The following is an 18,737-nucleotide window of genomic DNA, read 5'->3' on the forward strand; positions in this document are numbered from 1 at the left end:
ATATTAGCTGCTGGTTGCAGATCCAGATGTATGAATGGTTTTTAAAGATCAGAAATGTATTATTGCCTCACATACAGTACAGAGGAACGTCCGAGTCTGTATGCCCCCTTCAACAAAGGCTGTTCTTACTCGTGTGTTTTGCGTGAGCGGTTCAGGCTTCCAGGCGCAGCCGTGCAGACATGTTAAAGAGCGGTTCAGTCTCCGAGCGGCAGAGAACAGAGCGTAAACGTGCCGTTCCAGAGCAAAGCGGACCCTGCCACCACGGTCTTTCATCTACGAGAAAGGGTTTGTGATGTTGCCACTGTGGTTTTTTGTGCGTTAGTGTTGTACTGCATGCCTCACATGTGCTAAGAGGGATAGACAGACGGAGTGAAACAGGGAAAGAGGGAAAGAGGGAAAGAGGGAGAGTTCAACGGAGGGTAGAATCTCAGCTGCCACCACTCTGATGTGAGGGTTGTGTGGTTCCACTGTTTCCATGGATACCCCCTTATGCCTTCAGTCATGACTAAGCGGCACCCGAGTAATGTGGGTCTGGTGCAGGCAGGATGAGAAGATCCAAATAAACAGTTTGAGACATGCTGCAGTGGCACACGCTCATCCACCGCTTTTTCCGTCTTCCGCTTTTCTTCTCTCACCCTCCCTCTCTCTCTGTGCTCACAACACATATTCCCCTGCTGTCACCTCAGCGCATGTGTCTGAAATTAAAATGAGCAGTGCACCACCAACAAAGAGACATGTTAATTGTGCCATTTATCTTGTTAACATTTACAGTCCTAATCTTATCTTTCAGCGCTTGCGTTCACGCCTGGTGAAAGCAACAGGTAAATCACATTCAGTGGCACTTTAATTAGACCCAGCAACCTGCAACCAACAGCACAGCTACAACTAACAATGCATATGATGCAGCCAGATTCACATGATGTACCGGATGATGACATACGTCCATTTTGACTGTGCAGACATCCCAACTGTGGTGACACAAGTGCAGGTTATTTTTATTTGTTTTTCAGTAACAAACTGGTTATATACCAAAACATAAAATAGAGATATCCATGCTGCAAAGCTGCAAAGATTTTTTCTTAAAACTGCCTTTTAACTGTGGTTCCCAATCTTGTTCCTGGAGATCCTATCATCCTGTAGGTATTAATTTCAACAATTAACATAAATAACAAAGCACACCTCATTCAGTAGCCAGAGATCCCATTGAGCTGCTAATTAATGGAATTAAGTGTGCCAAATATAGGGTTGAAATGAAGACCTACAGGACAGTAAATCTTCAACAGCAAGGTTGGGAACCACCACCTTATAGTGTAGTCAAAACAGTATGTTTTCTTATTGAATCTACTGTACCATAGATTATTACGTTCGCTCATGTCGTTTATTACTTGTTGGCTATAAATTGCTTTTCACATGATGAATACAGGCTTTTAAAGATTTCTGTTTCCTTGCCCACCCTAGCACGACCCGAACCCCAGTGATGGGCTATCACAGCAGAGAGCTTTTGCATTTCCACGACAAGCTTGTCCTGTTGCCAACGGCAGTGTTATTTTGCAGATGACAAATCTACCGTTGTCTCGCTGAAACAATGACTCTCCATTTTGTCCTGTCATTATGACCCACAGTGTGAACAACACGTACAGTCACTGCCTGTGTCTCCTACCAGTGCGTGATGTCATTGCCCATGTGAAGCAAGGCTAATAAACCAGCTTCACGATGGTGTAATAACCATCATATACTGTAATAATTCTCAACAAAACACATTTTCTGTAATAATGTAATACACCAGGGACAAGTGATACATTGAAAATAAATATCATGATATCAGGTGAGCAGCTAGAACTTGTTTTCTGATCAACAAAGTGCTCATTTCAGTTTATAACATCAATGTAAAAACAAAAGGTATAAAATTGCTGCTTCCTGCTTTTATGTATGTTCTAATGGTTAATTCTTTTGAATTCGTCGTTAGACGAATTATTTTCTTCCAGAAATTTATATTTACATTTACATTTTTGTCAATGTAAATTTTTTTTTAAAATCCAAAGCATCAAAGTGCATAGGTTCTTCCACAAGTTAAAGTATCACATCCATAGCTAGTAAAATATACATGAAGTGTTCTCCAAAACATATAGTCATCATAAGTGCAATTTTTTTTTTTTGGGGGGAGGGGGGGGTTCGACAAGAGGGATAGGGATATCAGAAAGGGGGGAGGGGAAATCAGGAGGGAGGACTAAGGTACAGTTTGAAAAGGTATGTTTTTCATCTGCGTCAAAACAGGGGGAGGGATTCTGCTGTCCTGACAGTGGTAGGCAAGTCATTCCACCACTGAGGAACCAGAATGGAAAACAGGCGTGAACGTGCAGCTCGACCGCCAGGTGCTCGTAGAGAGGGAACCATAAGGTGACCAGAGCAGAGTGGTCTAGCTGGGGAGTAGGGAGTGATTAAGGATTGGATGTAAGGTGGGGCAGTCCCCTTAGCAGCCTGAAATGCCAACACTAGGGCCTTGAATCGGATGCGTGCGGCAATAGGAAGCCAGTGGAGGCCAATGAGGAGTGGGGTGACATGAGCCGACCTGGGCTGACTGGTGATCAGATGGGCTGCAGCATTCTGGACCAGCTGGAGGGGCTTGATGGCACAAGCTAGGAGACCGGCTAGGAGGGAGTTGCAGTAATCCAGGCGGGAAATGACGAGCATCTGGACTAGGAGCGGGGTGGCTTTCTCCGTTAGGAGATGACGGATACGGCGTATATGCCAGGTTCTGGCAGTGGAGGATACTTGTGGAGCCAGGGTGAGGCAGTTATCAAGAGTCACCCCAAGATTCTTTGCCGTATGGGAGGAGGGAACTACAAATTCCTCAACAGTCAGTGAGAGGTTGATTGTCGAAGAGGACTTAGCAGGGATGTAGAGAAGCTCAGTTTTGGCAAAGTTAAGCTTCAGGTGGTGGGAAGTCATCCACGCAGAGATATCACCCAAGCAGGCAGAGATCTGTGTGGTGACCTGGGTATCGGGGGGGAAGGAAATAAAGAGTTGGGTGTCATTGGCGTAAGAGTGGCAAGAAAAGCCATGGGAAGAGATAACAGAACCAAGAGACATGGTGTATAGCGAGAAGAGGAGAGGACCAAGAACTGAGCCCTGCGGGACTCCAGTTTGTAGGGGGTGAGGGTCAGAGACCGAGCCCCTCCAAGTCACCTGGTAGGAGTGACCAGAGAGGTAGGAGGAAAACCAAGCAAGTGCAGATCCTGTGACACCCATCCCAGACAGCGATGAGAGCAGAATCTCATGGTTGACTGTATCGAAGGCAACCGACAGGTCGAGGAAGATGATGACAGAGGAGAGGGATTTGGCTTTAGCAGAGTGGAGTGCCTCAGTGAGCTAGTTTGGTGGTGAGGGGACACAGAGAGTCAAAGGAAGATGAGATGGAGGACATGAGGGTTGTAGCAGCATCGTCGGGAGACAGTCAAGAGAAAGACTCCATGGATGGTAGGGAGGAGAGGATTGTAGATGAGAGGGTGGAGGTAGACAGGTGACTTAGGTTCCGCCAAACAGGTGACAGTGGATGGTGGGAGAGAGGGATGGGTGTTAGAGGAGAGTGGAAGAGAAAAAGAGATGAAGGAGTGGTCAGATATATGTAGTGGTGTTACAGATAGGTTGGTTGTTGTGCAGCTCCTCCTGAAGATGAAGTCAAGAAGGTTGCCTGCTTTGTGGGTGGGAGGGGAAAATGTGAGGATAAGGTCAAAAGAAGAAAGGAGGGACAGAAAGGTAGACTGGGTGGACTCTGAGTTGAGGTTGAAGTCACCCAGGAGGATCAGGGGAGTGCCATTGACTGGTGAGGAGCTAAGGAGGATGAGGACCTGGGGGGCGATAAACAACAATAATAAAGAGTTTGCATGGGAAAGTAACAGAAACTGCATGAAATTCAAAAGAGGAGAAGGATGAGGAGAAGACACTAGATCTCCATAAGGATGAGATTAGGAGACCTGTGCCACCTCCTCTGCCAGAGGTTCTGGGTGTGTGGGAAAAAGAGAAGGCAGAGGAAAGGGCAGCCGGGGTGGTTGTGTTCTCTGGTGAGAGCCACATTTCAGTTAAGGCAAGAAAGTCAAGGTTGAGGTGGGAGGCATAGGCTGATATGAAGTCTGCTTTCTGGACGGCGGACTGGCAGTTCCAGAGGCCACCAGTCACACAGAGATTAACACCAGTGGATCTAGGAGGGAAGATGAGGTTCAAGATATTCCGGCCATGTTGGCGGGAAGCAAACCTCCTACCTGACTGGGACCTGGGGAGAGGAGAGAGGACAGGAATGGGAAGGAAACTAGGGAGGACAAGAGGAATCCTTTGCAGTGAAATTAAAGCTTGTTTTGATGTACATTATTATATTAATTACATCCTTTACAATTTTTAGAAGCTACAATGGTTATGCCACTTCTCCAGTTTATAATGCCCAGTGTTAATTGGTTGCCCAGATAATTAGGTATCATCTGTCATAATACTTTATTATTTTTGCATTCCACTATTCTTTCTTTTTGGTACTATGCTCATAACACAATATGTACAGTACATCATATGTAATAGGGTCTATAGAAATTCCTGACTCCATTTGTAACTGAATAAAAAGCAATGTACAGTAACTACTCTTCTCAAGACTCTTCTTAAAGAGAAATGAAACTATAATTTCATGCTATTGTTTTGAATTGAATTGCTCTGCTAGTAGATTTACAAACTCAGTAATTTGCAGTTTTCTAAACAGCTTTCACATCCTGTATCCAAAACATACCTCAGTGAGTCAGCACTGACTCTACTACACTGAGTGAATGTAGCAGCTCTGGTGGTGAAGAACATGTCACTTGGACAGATTTTCCCAGAAAGAAGACTGATATTTTGAAGATTAATATGTTGTAATTGGTGCATTTCTTTCTCCATATTATTGGAAGACAGGTCAATTTACCATTAAAAATTGATTTTAGCGTGAGGTTCTCCTTTAAACAATTATTCCATTGTGGTACATTAATAATCTCAATTAATCATAATTACCACAAGTGAAGCCTCTAAGCATGTAGACTGACTTTGAAGTATATGTGCACAGACACTTTTTATCACTTACAGCTCTGCTAAACTGGCTGAACAGACTGAGAAATGCTGAGAAATATTTCTAAATTATTCAAACTCATATGCAGAGTAAAAATAGAAAAGTATAAACATTAAAAAGGAGCATAAATTATCAGTTACATGGGTCCAACACTTATATTTTCTTATTGAATTTATATCAGTCATTGTATGCTTTCCTTCTTCCATATGAAGAAGCATTTTTTCCACATCAAAATAATTAGGGACATCTGATTGACTATTTGTGTTCAATAGACAAATCCTTTTTCAGACTTGTTATATAATTCATCCAAACTCTTTATCAGTGGAGAAAAATTGCTCTTAGAATATTTGTGTACCTGAGTTTCCTGCTCAGACAGTTACTGCCTTCTGAACACCTTCTTTTTAGTCTCAACAAGCTTATCGAACTGTGGGAATTTATTTGCCCATGTTTTACCAACAATGGCCACAAAGTGGGCATTGTATGTCAGATATACTGATTTCGGAAATAAACCCCCACTCCACAAAACATCTTATTTCTTATTTGTTTCTTTGTGACATAAGAAGAAAAGACAATATAATGTGGCAAGTTGGCTTGGTTTGCGGGAAGGAAGCAGAACAATCCAAGGACCATGCCTACTGGTTAATTGGGCACCCACCTGGACTACCTTACGAATCCGTCCAGAGGTTTATAAGGTGTGCTTCTTTCTACAATAGGCAGGTGAGACCGGGGAGAGGTTATTTTGTTTGCATTTGTTATTTTAGTTTATTATTACAGAAACCTGTGAGGGGGAAGGGTTAAGACTTTGGTTCGTTTTTTGTTTGGGCATGCACTCTCCCTCCCTCCAGCTTTGGCTAATAGGAAATAAAACACCGGTGCAATCCGGTCTTTCCATATCTCCCTGTGACCTCTGTATCACGGCATGTGACTTATAATAAAAGACAAAATGTCCAGAATAAGGGAAGGAGCCCAAACTGGCCTCATACATAAATGTATGTTCTTCGAACATAAATAGAGATCATATGCTATGGGGAAAATATATCTTTATGACACAAGATTTTGCGTGCTCATGATGTTCATGATGCTCTCTGCATCCATGGATTGATTAATTGACTGTAAATACTACATAATTCACACATACTCAGCCCATTCTGCAATTGTACAGAACATCCATAAAATCTTTTGACTTGTCCATAACAGTAGATATAGTAGGTATTTCGATCAATGTATTAATTTTTTTTGCTTGTTTGTACAATTGGTTGAATTGTTATTATTATAATTTGGTGTTTGGAAATGTATATGTTTTTCCCCATTTCCAAATATCAGTGCTGAATTATGGTATATCACCAGTCTAAGATTTTGTTTTCGTTTTTCACAGAGTATAATCCCAAAGGTTTTTCTTGGTTTTCCCTCTTGATGTGTTTGACATATGAAATGGTGGTGTTCAGCAAACCAGGAGGATGCTGCTGCTGTCATTTTTCCAGATATTGTTGACACATCCAAATTCCACTTTGTTGACACTTACTTTGAACTGCATCATACTTGGCTTGTGCTGACAAGCTTTTTATAATGAATCCTGCATAGTTTAATTGGTTGTGTACCTGTGCTGTCGATCTGATAATCTCTGAGAGAGAGCCTACACTGAAGCATTGAGAATAAGGGCTGAAACACCAATCCCATGATTCTCAAGGCACAAGGTCAGGAATTTTGAAGTGGCCCAATCATACATTATAAGAAGCCTCAAATTAATCCCTTGAATCTCCTTTTATTCTATTGTAATCAATACATTTTACACATATGGATATGGAGAGCCAGCCCTATGCATTAGCAATGAATACTGTAGTAAAGAACAAAATGAAAATAATAGCGCCCATGGCCTGTATTTATGTGACATTTTTAACATATATCATTATAGAAACAATGGGGAAAACTGCTCTGGCTTGAACCTTATGATTTTATGTTTAAATGTATATTTAATTTCTATCTTTTTTTTTCTTTTACAAATAATTATTCTAAAAGTCATATGTGTAGTACTGCCAATATTTAAACTGGCATAATGCTTTCATTGCAAAGGAAATTTTCAAGATGATTCAGGTTATGATTATTAGTAAATTTTGAACACTTTGTCAAGATATGAAATTAAATTGCCTATCAAGTTAGCTTGCTGGCTCATGCTAGCTACATTCAGTCCAAGGCATGTGAAAGTACATAAACAAGTGTCTAACAGAAATAAATGTTATGAGTATATGTATACAAAGATTCTCTAGTAAGAAAGCCACTAACAAAAATAATTTCAATCATTTCATGATTAATGCAATAATGTAATGCTTCCATTTCTGCATGTTTCATATTTTTAGATAGATAATGATAAACCAAAGATATTGTACTTTACATTTAGCTCACATTTCAGATTGTCCAATTTAGTAAAATATTTTCTAATGAGAACTTGCATTAAATAGCTATAGCTATCAAACACTGTTTGTATCAGGTCATGCTGACTATACTATGCTGTTCTGATACCTGTGGAGTGTAAGAAAGGTGTTAGCACAAGTTTAAAGAAGACATGACCTATTCAGGAGCATAGTAATAAACTGAAATTGAGTGAAGTGTGTAATCCAATATGATTTCAGACTCAGTGTAATTGTGAATATATCAATAGACACTTATCTCTATGTATTTGAAGATGTTAACTAGCCAGTAAGCAAAATGCAAGAAAACCCCAAGGACAAGCAATTACAGTATATACATAATCGCTTTTTATAAAACAACATTGTGTCATGGCAATGTAATGGCATACACCATTTTTCCACAGCACTATAACATTGAGCATAATATGTAAGTCAACTGCCATGAATCACTATGAGCTTCATCTCAAAATATGTGATAATAGTTTAACTTCTCAGGGGCTTTCCTTTCATAAAGAAAATAATTCATTAGAAAACCACAAAAATAAAGCCAAGTTTGGCCGGCTCACGTGGGGCAGCAATAATTGGCTCGCTGCTCCAGAGGGAGGGACTTGGCAGGGTTATTAGATCGCCGCACAATGAGCACCTCGGGCGCCTCGGAATCACGGCAACGGGCACGAGATGAGACGGCTTGAAGAAGGCGTGTCGCTCTCATTCTGGCCGCCGAGGGACGGGATACGGGCGGTACATCTAATACGATGACCTCCAATTGAATCAGACGAGGTACAATTGGCTACCAAATTGGGAGAAAAAGGGAAAAATCAGGAAAAAAATTTTTTATGAAAAAAAGAAAACCACAAAAACACAAGATAGCATTTTGATGTGTTTGATTGTGGTTCCACATTTAGTCGTGTCCGTATCAGATTTTTTTCTCATCATGAAAGTTCCTAAAGGGACTAAAGGTGACCTTTATTCTGCTATTTCAGACATTTTCTTTTGCCAATATTGGGCTTTGATGTGAGATTAATGTTTTGATATTTGTACATGATCGCAGGTTACTCGTAAAACATTTATCAGAAGGAAAAGATGGATTTTCTGAGATGGATTTTCATTGATATCTCATGGCACATTCAACATACTAGTAGCATAACTTACTGTGACTGGCTACTAAATGTGCTAGTCTCAATAAATTATGTGAGTAATGCTTTTGTCTATTCATGATTCTCAGATGATTAATGACACAAACTGTAATTTTTACAAGTTTGTCTGTCTGAAAATGGGTTCACTTGTGTTTGTAATAAGTTTGTGATAGAGAAATCAAAATATAGTATCCTAATATGCATTTCAATACATTTTCATCAACGGACTTAACTGGAACAAATGTGTTTCATAGTTAACAAGTGTGGATAATAATGCTTTTTATAAAAAATATGTAACTAACTTATAAAACCTTTTTATTATATATGACTATTTCTGTAGTCTGATGTATATAATTTACAAATAGCAGAACTATCTCAACCAACACCTACCACAAAGACATTGCCTTAAGATTTCCAGTTTCTAAAGGTCCTCTTCAAAACAAAGATTTGGCACATTCAAAATACTCCTCAGGAGGTACTGGATGTGCATATGATCATGCATAATTCAATAACAATGTATCTGATTGGCTCAGAATAAAAGCTGCCATTTATATAACTGTTCATTAATTAGTCAAAACATTCAACAGCAGAATATATCTGGCTTAATTCAAATCCAAAAATGAAAGTGGGCTTAATAGGTACATTTAGCTTACATGATAAGAAGCAGTTGGTTGAAATTGCATCAAAGCTGTTGAAAAAGAAGCTAGATTTTTTGTACACTGTCGATCAGAAAAGTAATATTCATCTGATGACATAATTACTGACTGGTAAATTATTACTGTATGTGGGGTGATGTGGATGTGTACATGTGTTTTATTATGTGAAAATGGAAAAGATTTTCACAAAGAAGCTTCATGCTCTGTACCAAATTCAAGATATAATTTCACAATTACTTTTACAAGCTATGCCTGAATTAAGAATGAGTACAGGGGGCTTTTTATGAAGTCAAAAGGAGTAGTGTGTGTGTAGTGTGTGCGTGAGGAGAAAAGACAATCTGCAATGATCTGCATTTCTAATTCAGCCTCAATACACTAGTCACAGGACTGTTCATCCATTTTGCAAAAACTGAGAGACAGAGCAAGGAAGAGAGAGAGGGAGAGAGAGAGAGGTGGGTAGGGGGGGTCCTGACAAGCTGTGCTACTGGGAGCAGCTAAATACCAAGCTTACAGAAACAAACTGCAAACATACTGCAAAAACAGGGCTGCATGGAGACGGAGAGGCTGAGCCGTGCGTTTCTGTGGATCAGAGTCATTAACGTCATTAATGCTATTAGCATTGCACCACATGATGACTCTTACCACACAAAGAAAAACAATGTGGTCTCAAGCACGTTAACATTGCATTGTATGTGAAAATTCACAAATGTGTAGTCGGGATATCAGAAGACACAGCAATAGAGGGATGTTGACTGAGAATTGTCCTTCCCTCCTTCCTCCATCCCCATTCTCCTTCATTCTTTCTTTATTTCTCATTCAATCATTGTCTTTCACTTGCACACCTCCCTTTCCCTTTCTCGCTCTCTCTATTCCACCTCTACTGCTCCTTCCCCCTCCATCATCTCGTTATTCTTCTCCTCGTTCCTTTCCGAAACCTCCCTCATCTTCTCCATCTATCCCTCCCTCCCTCCCTCCTTCATCTCGCCCCTACCCTTTACGCAGCTGGCTCCTGTCCGGTGGGTGATTAGCACAGATGAACCCGATGGCGCAGCTGTACTACAAGAAGGTGAACTACTCGCCGTACCGCGACCGCATCCCGCTGCAGATCGTGCGCGCGGAGGCTGAGCTCTCCACCGAGGAGAAAGCCTACCTGACGGCGGTGGAGAAGGGCGACTACGCCGGGGTGAAGCACGCCCTGCAGGAAGCGGAGATCTACTACAACATCAATGTGAACTGCATGGACCCGCTGGGCCGCAGCGCCCTGCTCATCGCCATCGAGAACGAGAACCTGGAGGTGATGGAGCTGCTGCTCAACCACGGCGTCTACGTGGGCGACGCCCTCCTCTACGCCATCCGCAAGGAGGTGGTGGGCGCCGTCGAACTGCTGCTCTCCCACCGCCGCCCCAGTGGAGAAAAACAGGTAACCATAATTATAACAGTAACACAAATAAACATCTTTATGTTTAGGTTCTGAATTCTCACACCTACATTTATAGTACTATCCTAATTATGAACATTACTATGATGATGATGATGATGACAATTATCATTATAATCATCGGAAATGTTGGAAGGATTTATAACCTTGTTAACCTGAAGCACATAGCAACACAGCAATAAATGTATGAAAAGATGCACGAAGAGGAGAGAAGGGCCATGGAGGAAGGTAAAACCGGGAAAATAAGGTCAGTATCTGCCCATCATCTGGTCTCAACCTAACCATCATTATTTCCTCTTGCTTTTTCTACAGAAATGGCTACATAAGAAGGTTTGAGAATGGCCCCAGTTAGATACGTCTGAGTATGATGCTGGGAATAAAATAGACCAAACAACATTAAAATAGTTGTTATATGAGAAGAGAAAGAATAGAGTAAAAAATAAAGAGCCTCCCTTTGAGAAGTACATATATAACCCTAAAGCAGCGCTGAAACTTCCCATTGTCAAATTAAGCACTATGTGATAATGTGATAAACTGTCCTACTCAATTTAGAGAGCATTTTTATTGTAGTGTTATAAACCCTGGATTCTCAATGACACAAGATAATTACCTAATCTGTGTGAGCCAAACTTCAAGGTGCTGTATATCCATGCTAGATTCTTCTGAATATACAGTGGTATGCAAAAGTTTGGGACCACCAAGTCAAATTGTATGTTTTGTTATTGTATAAAGAAGTTAACTTGGATATGATATATTTCTATACATTTTAATGAACAATTACTTTTTATTTGCTGAGTTGCACAGATTCAAAGAACATTGGTTTACATTTTACAGCTTTGACCCTTTAGACAACACAAGGGTTAACATCCCTTGTATAATGCTGTTTCTAACAGTGGAAAATCCAAGCTGGGAGTCTTTACATATCTTTTTTATAGCTTTCTTCTGCTTTGTAAGAGTCAATTATCTTTGTTTTCAAGTCAGCTGCTTAGAGGAGCCCATGGTTACTGGGAGTAAACACAACACCCAGAGAGTTTAGAAGGGTACTTAATAGGCTGTGGTATTGTCTTAACCTGGCTTAATTTAAGGCCTAAGGATTCAGTAAAGTTCAGAGACCTTTTAAAGACAAGGCCAGGTAAGCCTAGTTGAGCCAGGCCGAGGGTACTACCAGGGGGAGCAATCTCTCCCAGAAACAGAAGTCTATGACTTTCTGGCCATAAATGGTATTGCACCTTTTTTTCCTACAGGTTCCAGAAGACACTTTCTTCCCATTGAGACTAAATGAGACCTAGACCTAAATTGGGCCATTGATTCTGTGAAATAAAATGGAAAAAGAAATCATGGCCCCATAAGTACAGTGCAGTCGATGAGTATTTGGACAATGACATATTTTTTGGTATTTTGGCTCCGTATGCCAGCACATTAAATTTTAAATAAAACAAAAGACTATGTGGTTTAAGTGCAGACTTTCAGCTTTAATCTGAGGGGTTTTACATCCATATTGGGTGAACGGTGCCGGAATTGTAGCCATTTTTATACATAGCCCCCCAGTGGCGGCAGCTATTTAGGATGGGCCCCGGTGCAAGATTTTTTTATGGGCCTCTCCTCTTGACAAAATATGCCAACCAAGATGCAGGCACACGCACGCAAACGCATATAATATACCCACGACATGAGCCCTCCTAAACCAGGGGCCCCAGCGCCCATGACCATATTGTCTGCCCTGATCCAAGCAAATGCCTCAAAACTGATCGGACGATGCAGCAGGACAGCAGACAGCAGCAGAGTTTTTTCTGGAATGTTCTTGACTGGCCAAGTCAATCACCTGACCTCAATCCAATTGAGCATGCATTTCACTTGCTGAAGACCAGACTGAAGGCCTGGCAGAGCATCACCAGGGAAGATACTTAGCATCTGGTGACATCTAAGGGTTATAGACTTCAGGTAGTCATTGATTGCAAAGGATTAGCAACGTAATAATGAATATGATTACTTTATTTCAGTTTGTGTTCATTTTTCCAATTACTTTCAGTATCATAAAATTGTATGTAAATATAGTTGTAATTTCTATATGGTTCACCCAATATGGATGTAAAAGAAAACAACAAAAAACACGTCACCGTCCAAACATTTACTGAAACCTGTCCAGGTTGGAAGTTTCGGGGCTTTTGGGTCTCTTTTCCATTTCCTATATTGAAGAGTTAATAAAATAACATATTTTGAGCATTGCTATTTTCTCAATTATGTTCTCTGATTCCAGTTTCTGTTTTAGAAAAGCACCCCCCTCCCCCCATCCTCCACCAAAGTCAATTTGTAGATAGGCCTTTGGCGGCAATTACTGCTCTGAGTCTTATCGGGTACATCTGGATGACATTTGCACATTTAAATTTTGGATTTTAGTTTTTTTTGCCAAGTTAGACAGAGAGTGTTGGCTGACAGAAATTCTCAGATCATACCATTGTTTTTGGATTTTTGGTTGGCTGGGCCATTCAAGACTACTGACTTTTCTGTGAATGTCTTTTCTGTGAATGTTCACCCAAAACACATAATCCTTATATGAAATAGGTTCTCCTAAAGGATATGCCGGTATTTGGCTCCATTCACCTTGCCTTTTCAAAGCAAAAAGCTTCCCAACCCCTCCTGATTGAAAGTAATCGCATAGAATGATGGGATTGAAGCTAGGGATTGCTTTACCTGGATGATGGACTGTGCTTGGTTTGTGCTACACATGGCTCTTTGCTCTCAAGGGCTCAACTTTAGTCTCATCAGTCCACAAAATAATTATTCTGCAAGGTACCAGGGTCTGTCATATGGCTTCTGGCCACCTCCAGCCATGACCTAATGTTAGCTTTTCTGAGAAGTAGCTTCTGTGTAACCACTCTCTTGCAGGCCAAATCTGTGAAGGGTTGATCTGGATAGTTTCCCCTTTTAGTCAATGAGCTCTGCTGTCTGTGTTGTAGCTGACCTTTTGGTCACTTGTCTGATAATTGCCCTTCTTGTCTTGTTGCTCAGATTGGTGGGATGACCTAATCTTGGCAGCGTCTGGGTTTTGTCATATTTATTCCATCTTTTTTTTTTCATGGTGCTCCAAGAAACCTTTCCCCTTTCTGTAACATTCTCCAGCTTTTTTGCCTTCTAACAACTTCATATAAAATTTTCATTGACATGCAATTGAACACAGATTGTTACCATATTTGATATTATCTCTCAGGAAAAGGTACTACACCTATCCCAATATAGGTTATTAACACTATCCAATGTAATCCAAGTACAATTACAAAATTGTAATGTTTGGTACCTGCTTTGTTTTATGGTTAAAGATGGCATAATAATTTTCTTCAGTTCATAAAATATTGACCTGTCAGAAAGGGGGTGACTACAGTGGTTACTGAATTCTAACCTTGTTTGCTGATGTTGAAATTGAAAAAAATATTCCTTTACCCTTGAGTCTAACTTGATTGTGACTTCCTGTTGAGGTAGATTAGGAAATTAATGAAAAGAAAAGGAGGTGCTATTTTAAGATAACGGCACAGCTTGGATTTGCCCTGAGGCTTCTCTGTGCTCGAGTCTTTCAGGTGCTCTAATTGAATGCATCCCTGTCCTACCGCAGTGCCATTCGCTTACAGATCAGAGACAGCTCCAGGTATGAGACAGTGCAAATCCGTTTCCTGCTCGTTGCGCATCTCTGGCGGTTTCCTGGCAGATAGGAGCAGGGCCGGCAGGCACCTTAGCGTAATTCATTTACGCGGCGGTGGAAAGAGAAGGAAGATGAGAGGCAGATCGGGGCCGCGTTTCTCTTTGAAGTGCAAAGTTTGTAAAGAATTTTAAAAACCTCATTGACTTTTCCTTGTTTAGGCCGAGTATTTCTGCGCACAGCAGTGCGCTGTATTGTGTGGTTCAGGGCCCATTCTCATTGGTTAAACTCACCTGGGAGTAGCAGGAACTGGCTGAAGCAGAAAAAAATTAAATTGCTATTCTGTGCTCGTCCATTTGTCTCCTCTTTTTCCTCACCCTTTTGTTTTTTCTTTTTCCTCCTCCATCATCCTGCCACACATCTTCTTCTCTCTCTTCATCAATATTTTCCCTCTTTCTTTCTCCTTTCCTCTCTCTCCCTCACTCCTGTCCCTCATCTTTCTTTCTTTTTTCTTTCTTGTCCTCTACCTCTGTCTCACCCCCGCCCCCCCCCCCCAACCTCCTACCCAGGTTCCCTCCCTCATGATGGACAGCCAGTTCTCCGAGTTCACCCCTGACATCACTCCCATCATGCTCGCTGCTCACACCAACAACTATGAGATCATCAAGCTTCTGGTGCAGCGCAAGGTTACCATCCCGCGACCGCACCAGATTCGCTGCGACTGCGTGGAGTGTGTGTCCAGCTCCGAGGTGGACAGCTTGCGCCACTCCCGGTCCCGCCTCAACATCTACAAGACGCTGGCCAGCCCCTCGCTCATCGCGCTGTCCAGCGAGGACCCTATCCTCACCTCCTTCCGGCTGGGCTGGGAGCTGAAGGAGCTGAGCAAGGTGGAGAACGAGTTCAAGCAGGAGTACGAGGAGCTGTCACAGCAGTGCAAGCGCTTCGCCAAGGACCTTCTGGACCAGGCGCGCAGCTCGCGTGAGCTGGAGATCATCCTCAACCACCGCGACGACCAGAGCGAGGAGCTGGACCCGCGAGAGTGCCACGACCTCGCCAAGCTGAAGCTCGCCATCAAGTACCACCAGAAGGAGGTGAGCAGGGCCGCGCATAGGTGGGAAAATGGACAGGGAATAGGCAAGAATATGGGCAGGACATGGACAGGGAATGGATAAGAACATGGGCAGGACATGGGTAGGGAATGGGTAGGACATGGGCAGGACTTGAACAGGAAATGGGTGGAACATGGGCAGGGAATAGGTAAGAATATGGTCAGGACATGGGCAGGGAATGGATAAGAACATGGGCAGGACATGGACAGGAAATGGGTGGAACATGGGCAGGATATTGGATGAAACATGGGTTGGGATAGGATAGAACATGGACAGGGAATGGGTGGAACATGGGCAGGACATGGGTAGGGAATGGGAGAGAATGGGCGGGCTATGGTCAGGTACATTTTATATTTTTGTCATTGGGCAGATGCTTTTAATCCAAAGCGATTTGCAAGTGCATAGGTTCTTCCACAGGTTAAAAGCATCAAATCCAGGTAATGGGAAGGGCTCAGGCAGGATTCGGAAGGGCCATGGGCAAGGAATGGGTCCTGCATGTGAAGGGAGTGAGCAGGGCATGTACCAGAAATGGGAAGGGCATGGGTAGGGTGAAAATAAAGGACTCTCCAGATCAAATTTCTTAATTCCATTCAAAAATAACCTCTACACCTGAGCTGTATTATACACAGAGAAATACAGGTGACATATCATCTCACATATTATCTCTAATGCCTTAATCTAATAAACATGCTCACACAAGTAATGCTTCTGATTAAATTGTCACAGGTGTCATGTCATGTTAGTAAGTCACCCATGTAAAGGGAAGGCATGCAATCACAAAGATGTAACATGATTAGAATGAAGACATACAGGTTCAGTATTGCTGTTGTATGCATTAGCTTGCTAACAAATGCATTTTTAAGAATCAATAATAATAAACAATGTATTATTTTCCAAAATATGCAGTGAACAGAAGCACCATACCCCCACAGTGAGGGGAAGACATATACATCATTCCCCGCAAATAGAGATCAAAGGCATTTCTGAAAGTCATGATGATAAGCGAGAACGTTGGAAAGAGCTGATCTTTTTGCCCTGGGGAAAAAATGGTATCAGCCCTTGATAGTTTTGCTGTCGAGGCTTACGCGCCCAACTTTTCCTCTACCCAGATGGGTTCCTCTTGGGTGAACAGCAGGACGGATACTGGAGCGCAGTGCATGTCCTTTCAGTTACCCCACGCTTGTGTACCCAAGATAAGAGGAGGCTCGTTCTGTCAGCCATTGTGCGGGGATGGCACTGGAGACGGTTTTAGGATTAGCGACGTCGCAAGCGGGAGAGGAGCTGTCCTTGTGGGATTTATGGCGTTTGAGGTTTGCAGAGACACTGTGGCGCACATCTTTGATTTGCGAATCTGTGGAGTGATGTAGCTGACAGTGGCAAGGAGATACTAACTCAGTGCTCAGAGAAAGCTGGCAGAAAACAGAGATACAGAGAATTTAATCTGCGCAAATAAGCTAATTTAGCCATAAATAGCATTTAATGTTGAGTGAAAACATGTATTTATTTTGGAGATGGAGGTATGCCATTTAGATTCAGAAGTCATCATTTTGGACTTATTTAATTTGGAGACAGTATAAGTATCCAGTTGGACGGATTTGTCCGTTAGAGCCTCAAAGCCAGCTGCTACCTGTGCCTTTATTCCCAGTGAGAAACCGCACCGCCGTCTTAACTCCCGGAATATGCTGCACAGTCAGGCGCTGCATCTTCCCTTCCCCCAAACAGCAGAACATTATTTAATGTGAAAGAGCAGTCCCTGGGGCAGGACTGAGGGGGAGGAACGTTCCTAAATCAAACAGCAGTGCATATTAATGCATCAGCACATTCAGCCTCTTTCTGTGCCTCTCCAGTAGTTTTAACTGCTACTCCCCGTGCCGCTTTGAGTGCTTGCCTGCTGATGGGGCCAGTGAAGTAGACATTACAGGGTGTATGAAACAGAGTGGCGTGGTCAGGGTTGGCATAGCAGGCACCTGGGTGACACAACATGTTATCACAGTGCTACTGGAATGTTTTGTCAATGTTACAACACTATTGCACTACATGGCAGCAACATTGTGAGAACGTTTTGCATTAGCTGGGCACCTACCTCGGCAAATTCCAGCAAGAAGTCTATGATTATGTCCACTAACCTTTATTATCACATTTTCTGTACATTATGAATGTTTTTGGTCACATAAGTACTAGCAATGATATCAACAGTGTTCCTGTTTTCTTTGCGTTGATATGAGAGTCAGCTGACGCAGTGAAGGCAACACTGCCTGGTGCCTGCCTTGGCTAGCCTGGCCACACATCCCCAATATAATAACGGAGCGATGGGATGAAATGCTGAATTTGTGCTGTGACAGGTAATTTTGGCTGCATTTAATTAAATGTTCCAGTGCTTGCTTTCGGCCGTCCTGTCAGCAGTTTTAGGGCCTCTTAATGAAGAGAGTGCGCTTATGAAGAGGACAGAGGTTTGTAGATGTGAGAGTCAGGCTGGACTGCTGAAATTATTCCATCCATCAATCAGTCGCCTGATCAATGATATTTGATTGACCGTTTCTTTGGGACAGGAATACTACCTTCCATACAAACAGAATGACCCCGTCTCTCTGACAATTTCATGCACTCAGGGACTTTTTGCTTTCATCTCTGCTGGAAATAGAATGGCAGAAGTGTCAGCCTGGCTTTCGCTGACAGCTGAATGCAGCACTTGCTCTTTATAATAAATCACTTTCCATCTCTTCAACAGTGGATATTTGATTCTGCATGCTTGTGAAAGCAGTCTGATGGCATGGGGAAAAATGCACACAGGCTGCCACAGCCTCTCTCTCGCACTATGGTTCACAATCTCTCACTCTGCAGCCTTTATTTCATATACTGAAACTTTTATTTCTCACACTATAGCCTTTATTTCTCACACTATAGACTTTATTTCTCATGATGCATCCTTTATTTCTCACATTATTGCCTTTATTTCTCACACTGCATCCTTTATTTCTCACACTCTACCCTTTATTTCTCACACAATATACCCTTTATTTCTCACACTATACCATTTATTTCTCACACTATACCCTTTATTTCTCACACTATACCATTTATTTCTCACTATACCCTTTATTTCTCACACTATACCCTTTATTTCTGACACTATACCATTTCTTTCTCACACTATACCCTTTATTTCTCACACTATACCATTTATTTCTCACACTATACCCTTTATTTCTCACACTATACCATTTATTTCTCACACTATACTCTTTATTTCTCACACTATACCATTTATTTCTCACGATTCAT

General features: G+C 41.9%; 1 protein-coding gene across 1 annotated transcript in view; it reads left to right on the top strand.

Moving 5' to 3' along the window:
* The window catches only part of LOC133132225 (short transient receptor potential channel 5-like), a 61,739-nt gene that overhangs the window by 19,310 nt on the left and 23,692 nt on the right, over nt 1-18,737 (top strand). Inside the window, exons 2-3 of the mRNA XM_061247530.1 lie at nt 10,280-10,697; nt 14,916-15,437. Of these exons, the coding sequence (XP_061103514.1) occupies nt 10,311-10,697; nt 14,916-15,437 (909 nt within the window). The 5' untranslated portion in view covers nt 10,280-10,310. The remainder of the gene's footprint in view (nt 1-10,279; nt 10,698-14,915; nt 15,438-18,737) is intronic.

The sequence above is a fragment of the Conger conger genome, chromosome 7 (assembly GCF_963514075.1).
Source record: "Conger conger chromosome 7, fConCon1.1, whole genome shotgun sequence".
Classification (NCBI taxonomy): domain Eukaryota; kingdom Metazoa; phylum Chordata; class Actinopteri; order Anguilliformes; family Congridae; genus Conger; species Conger conger.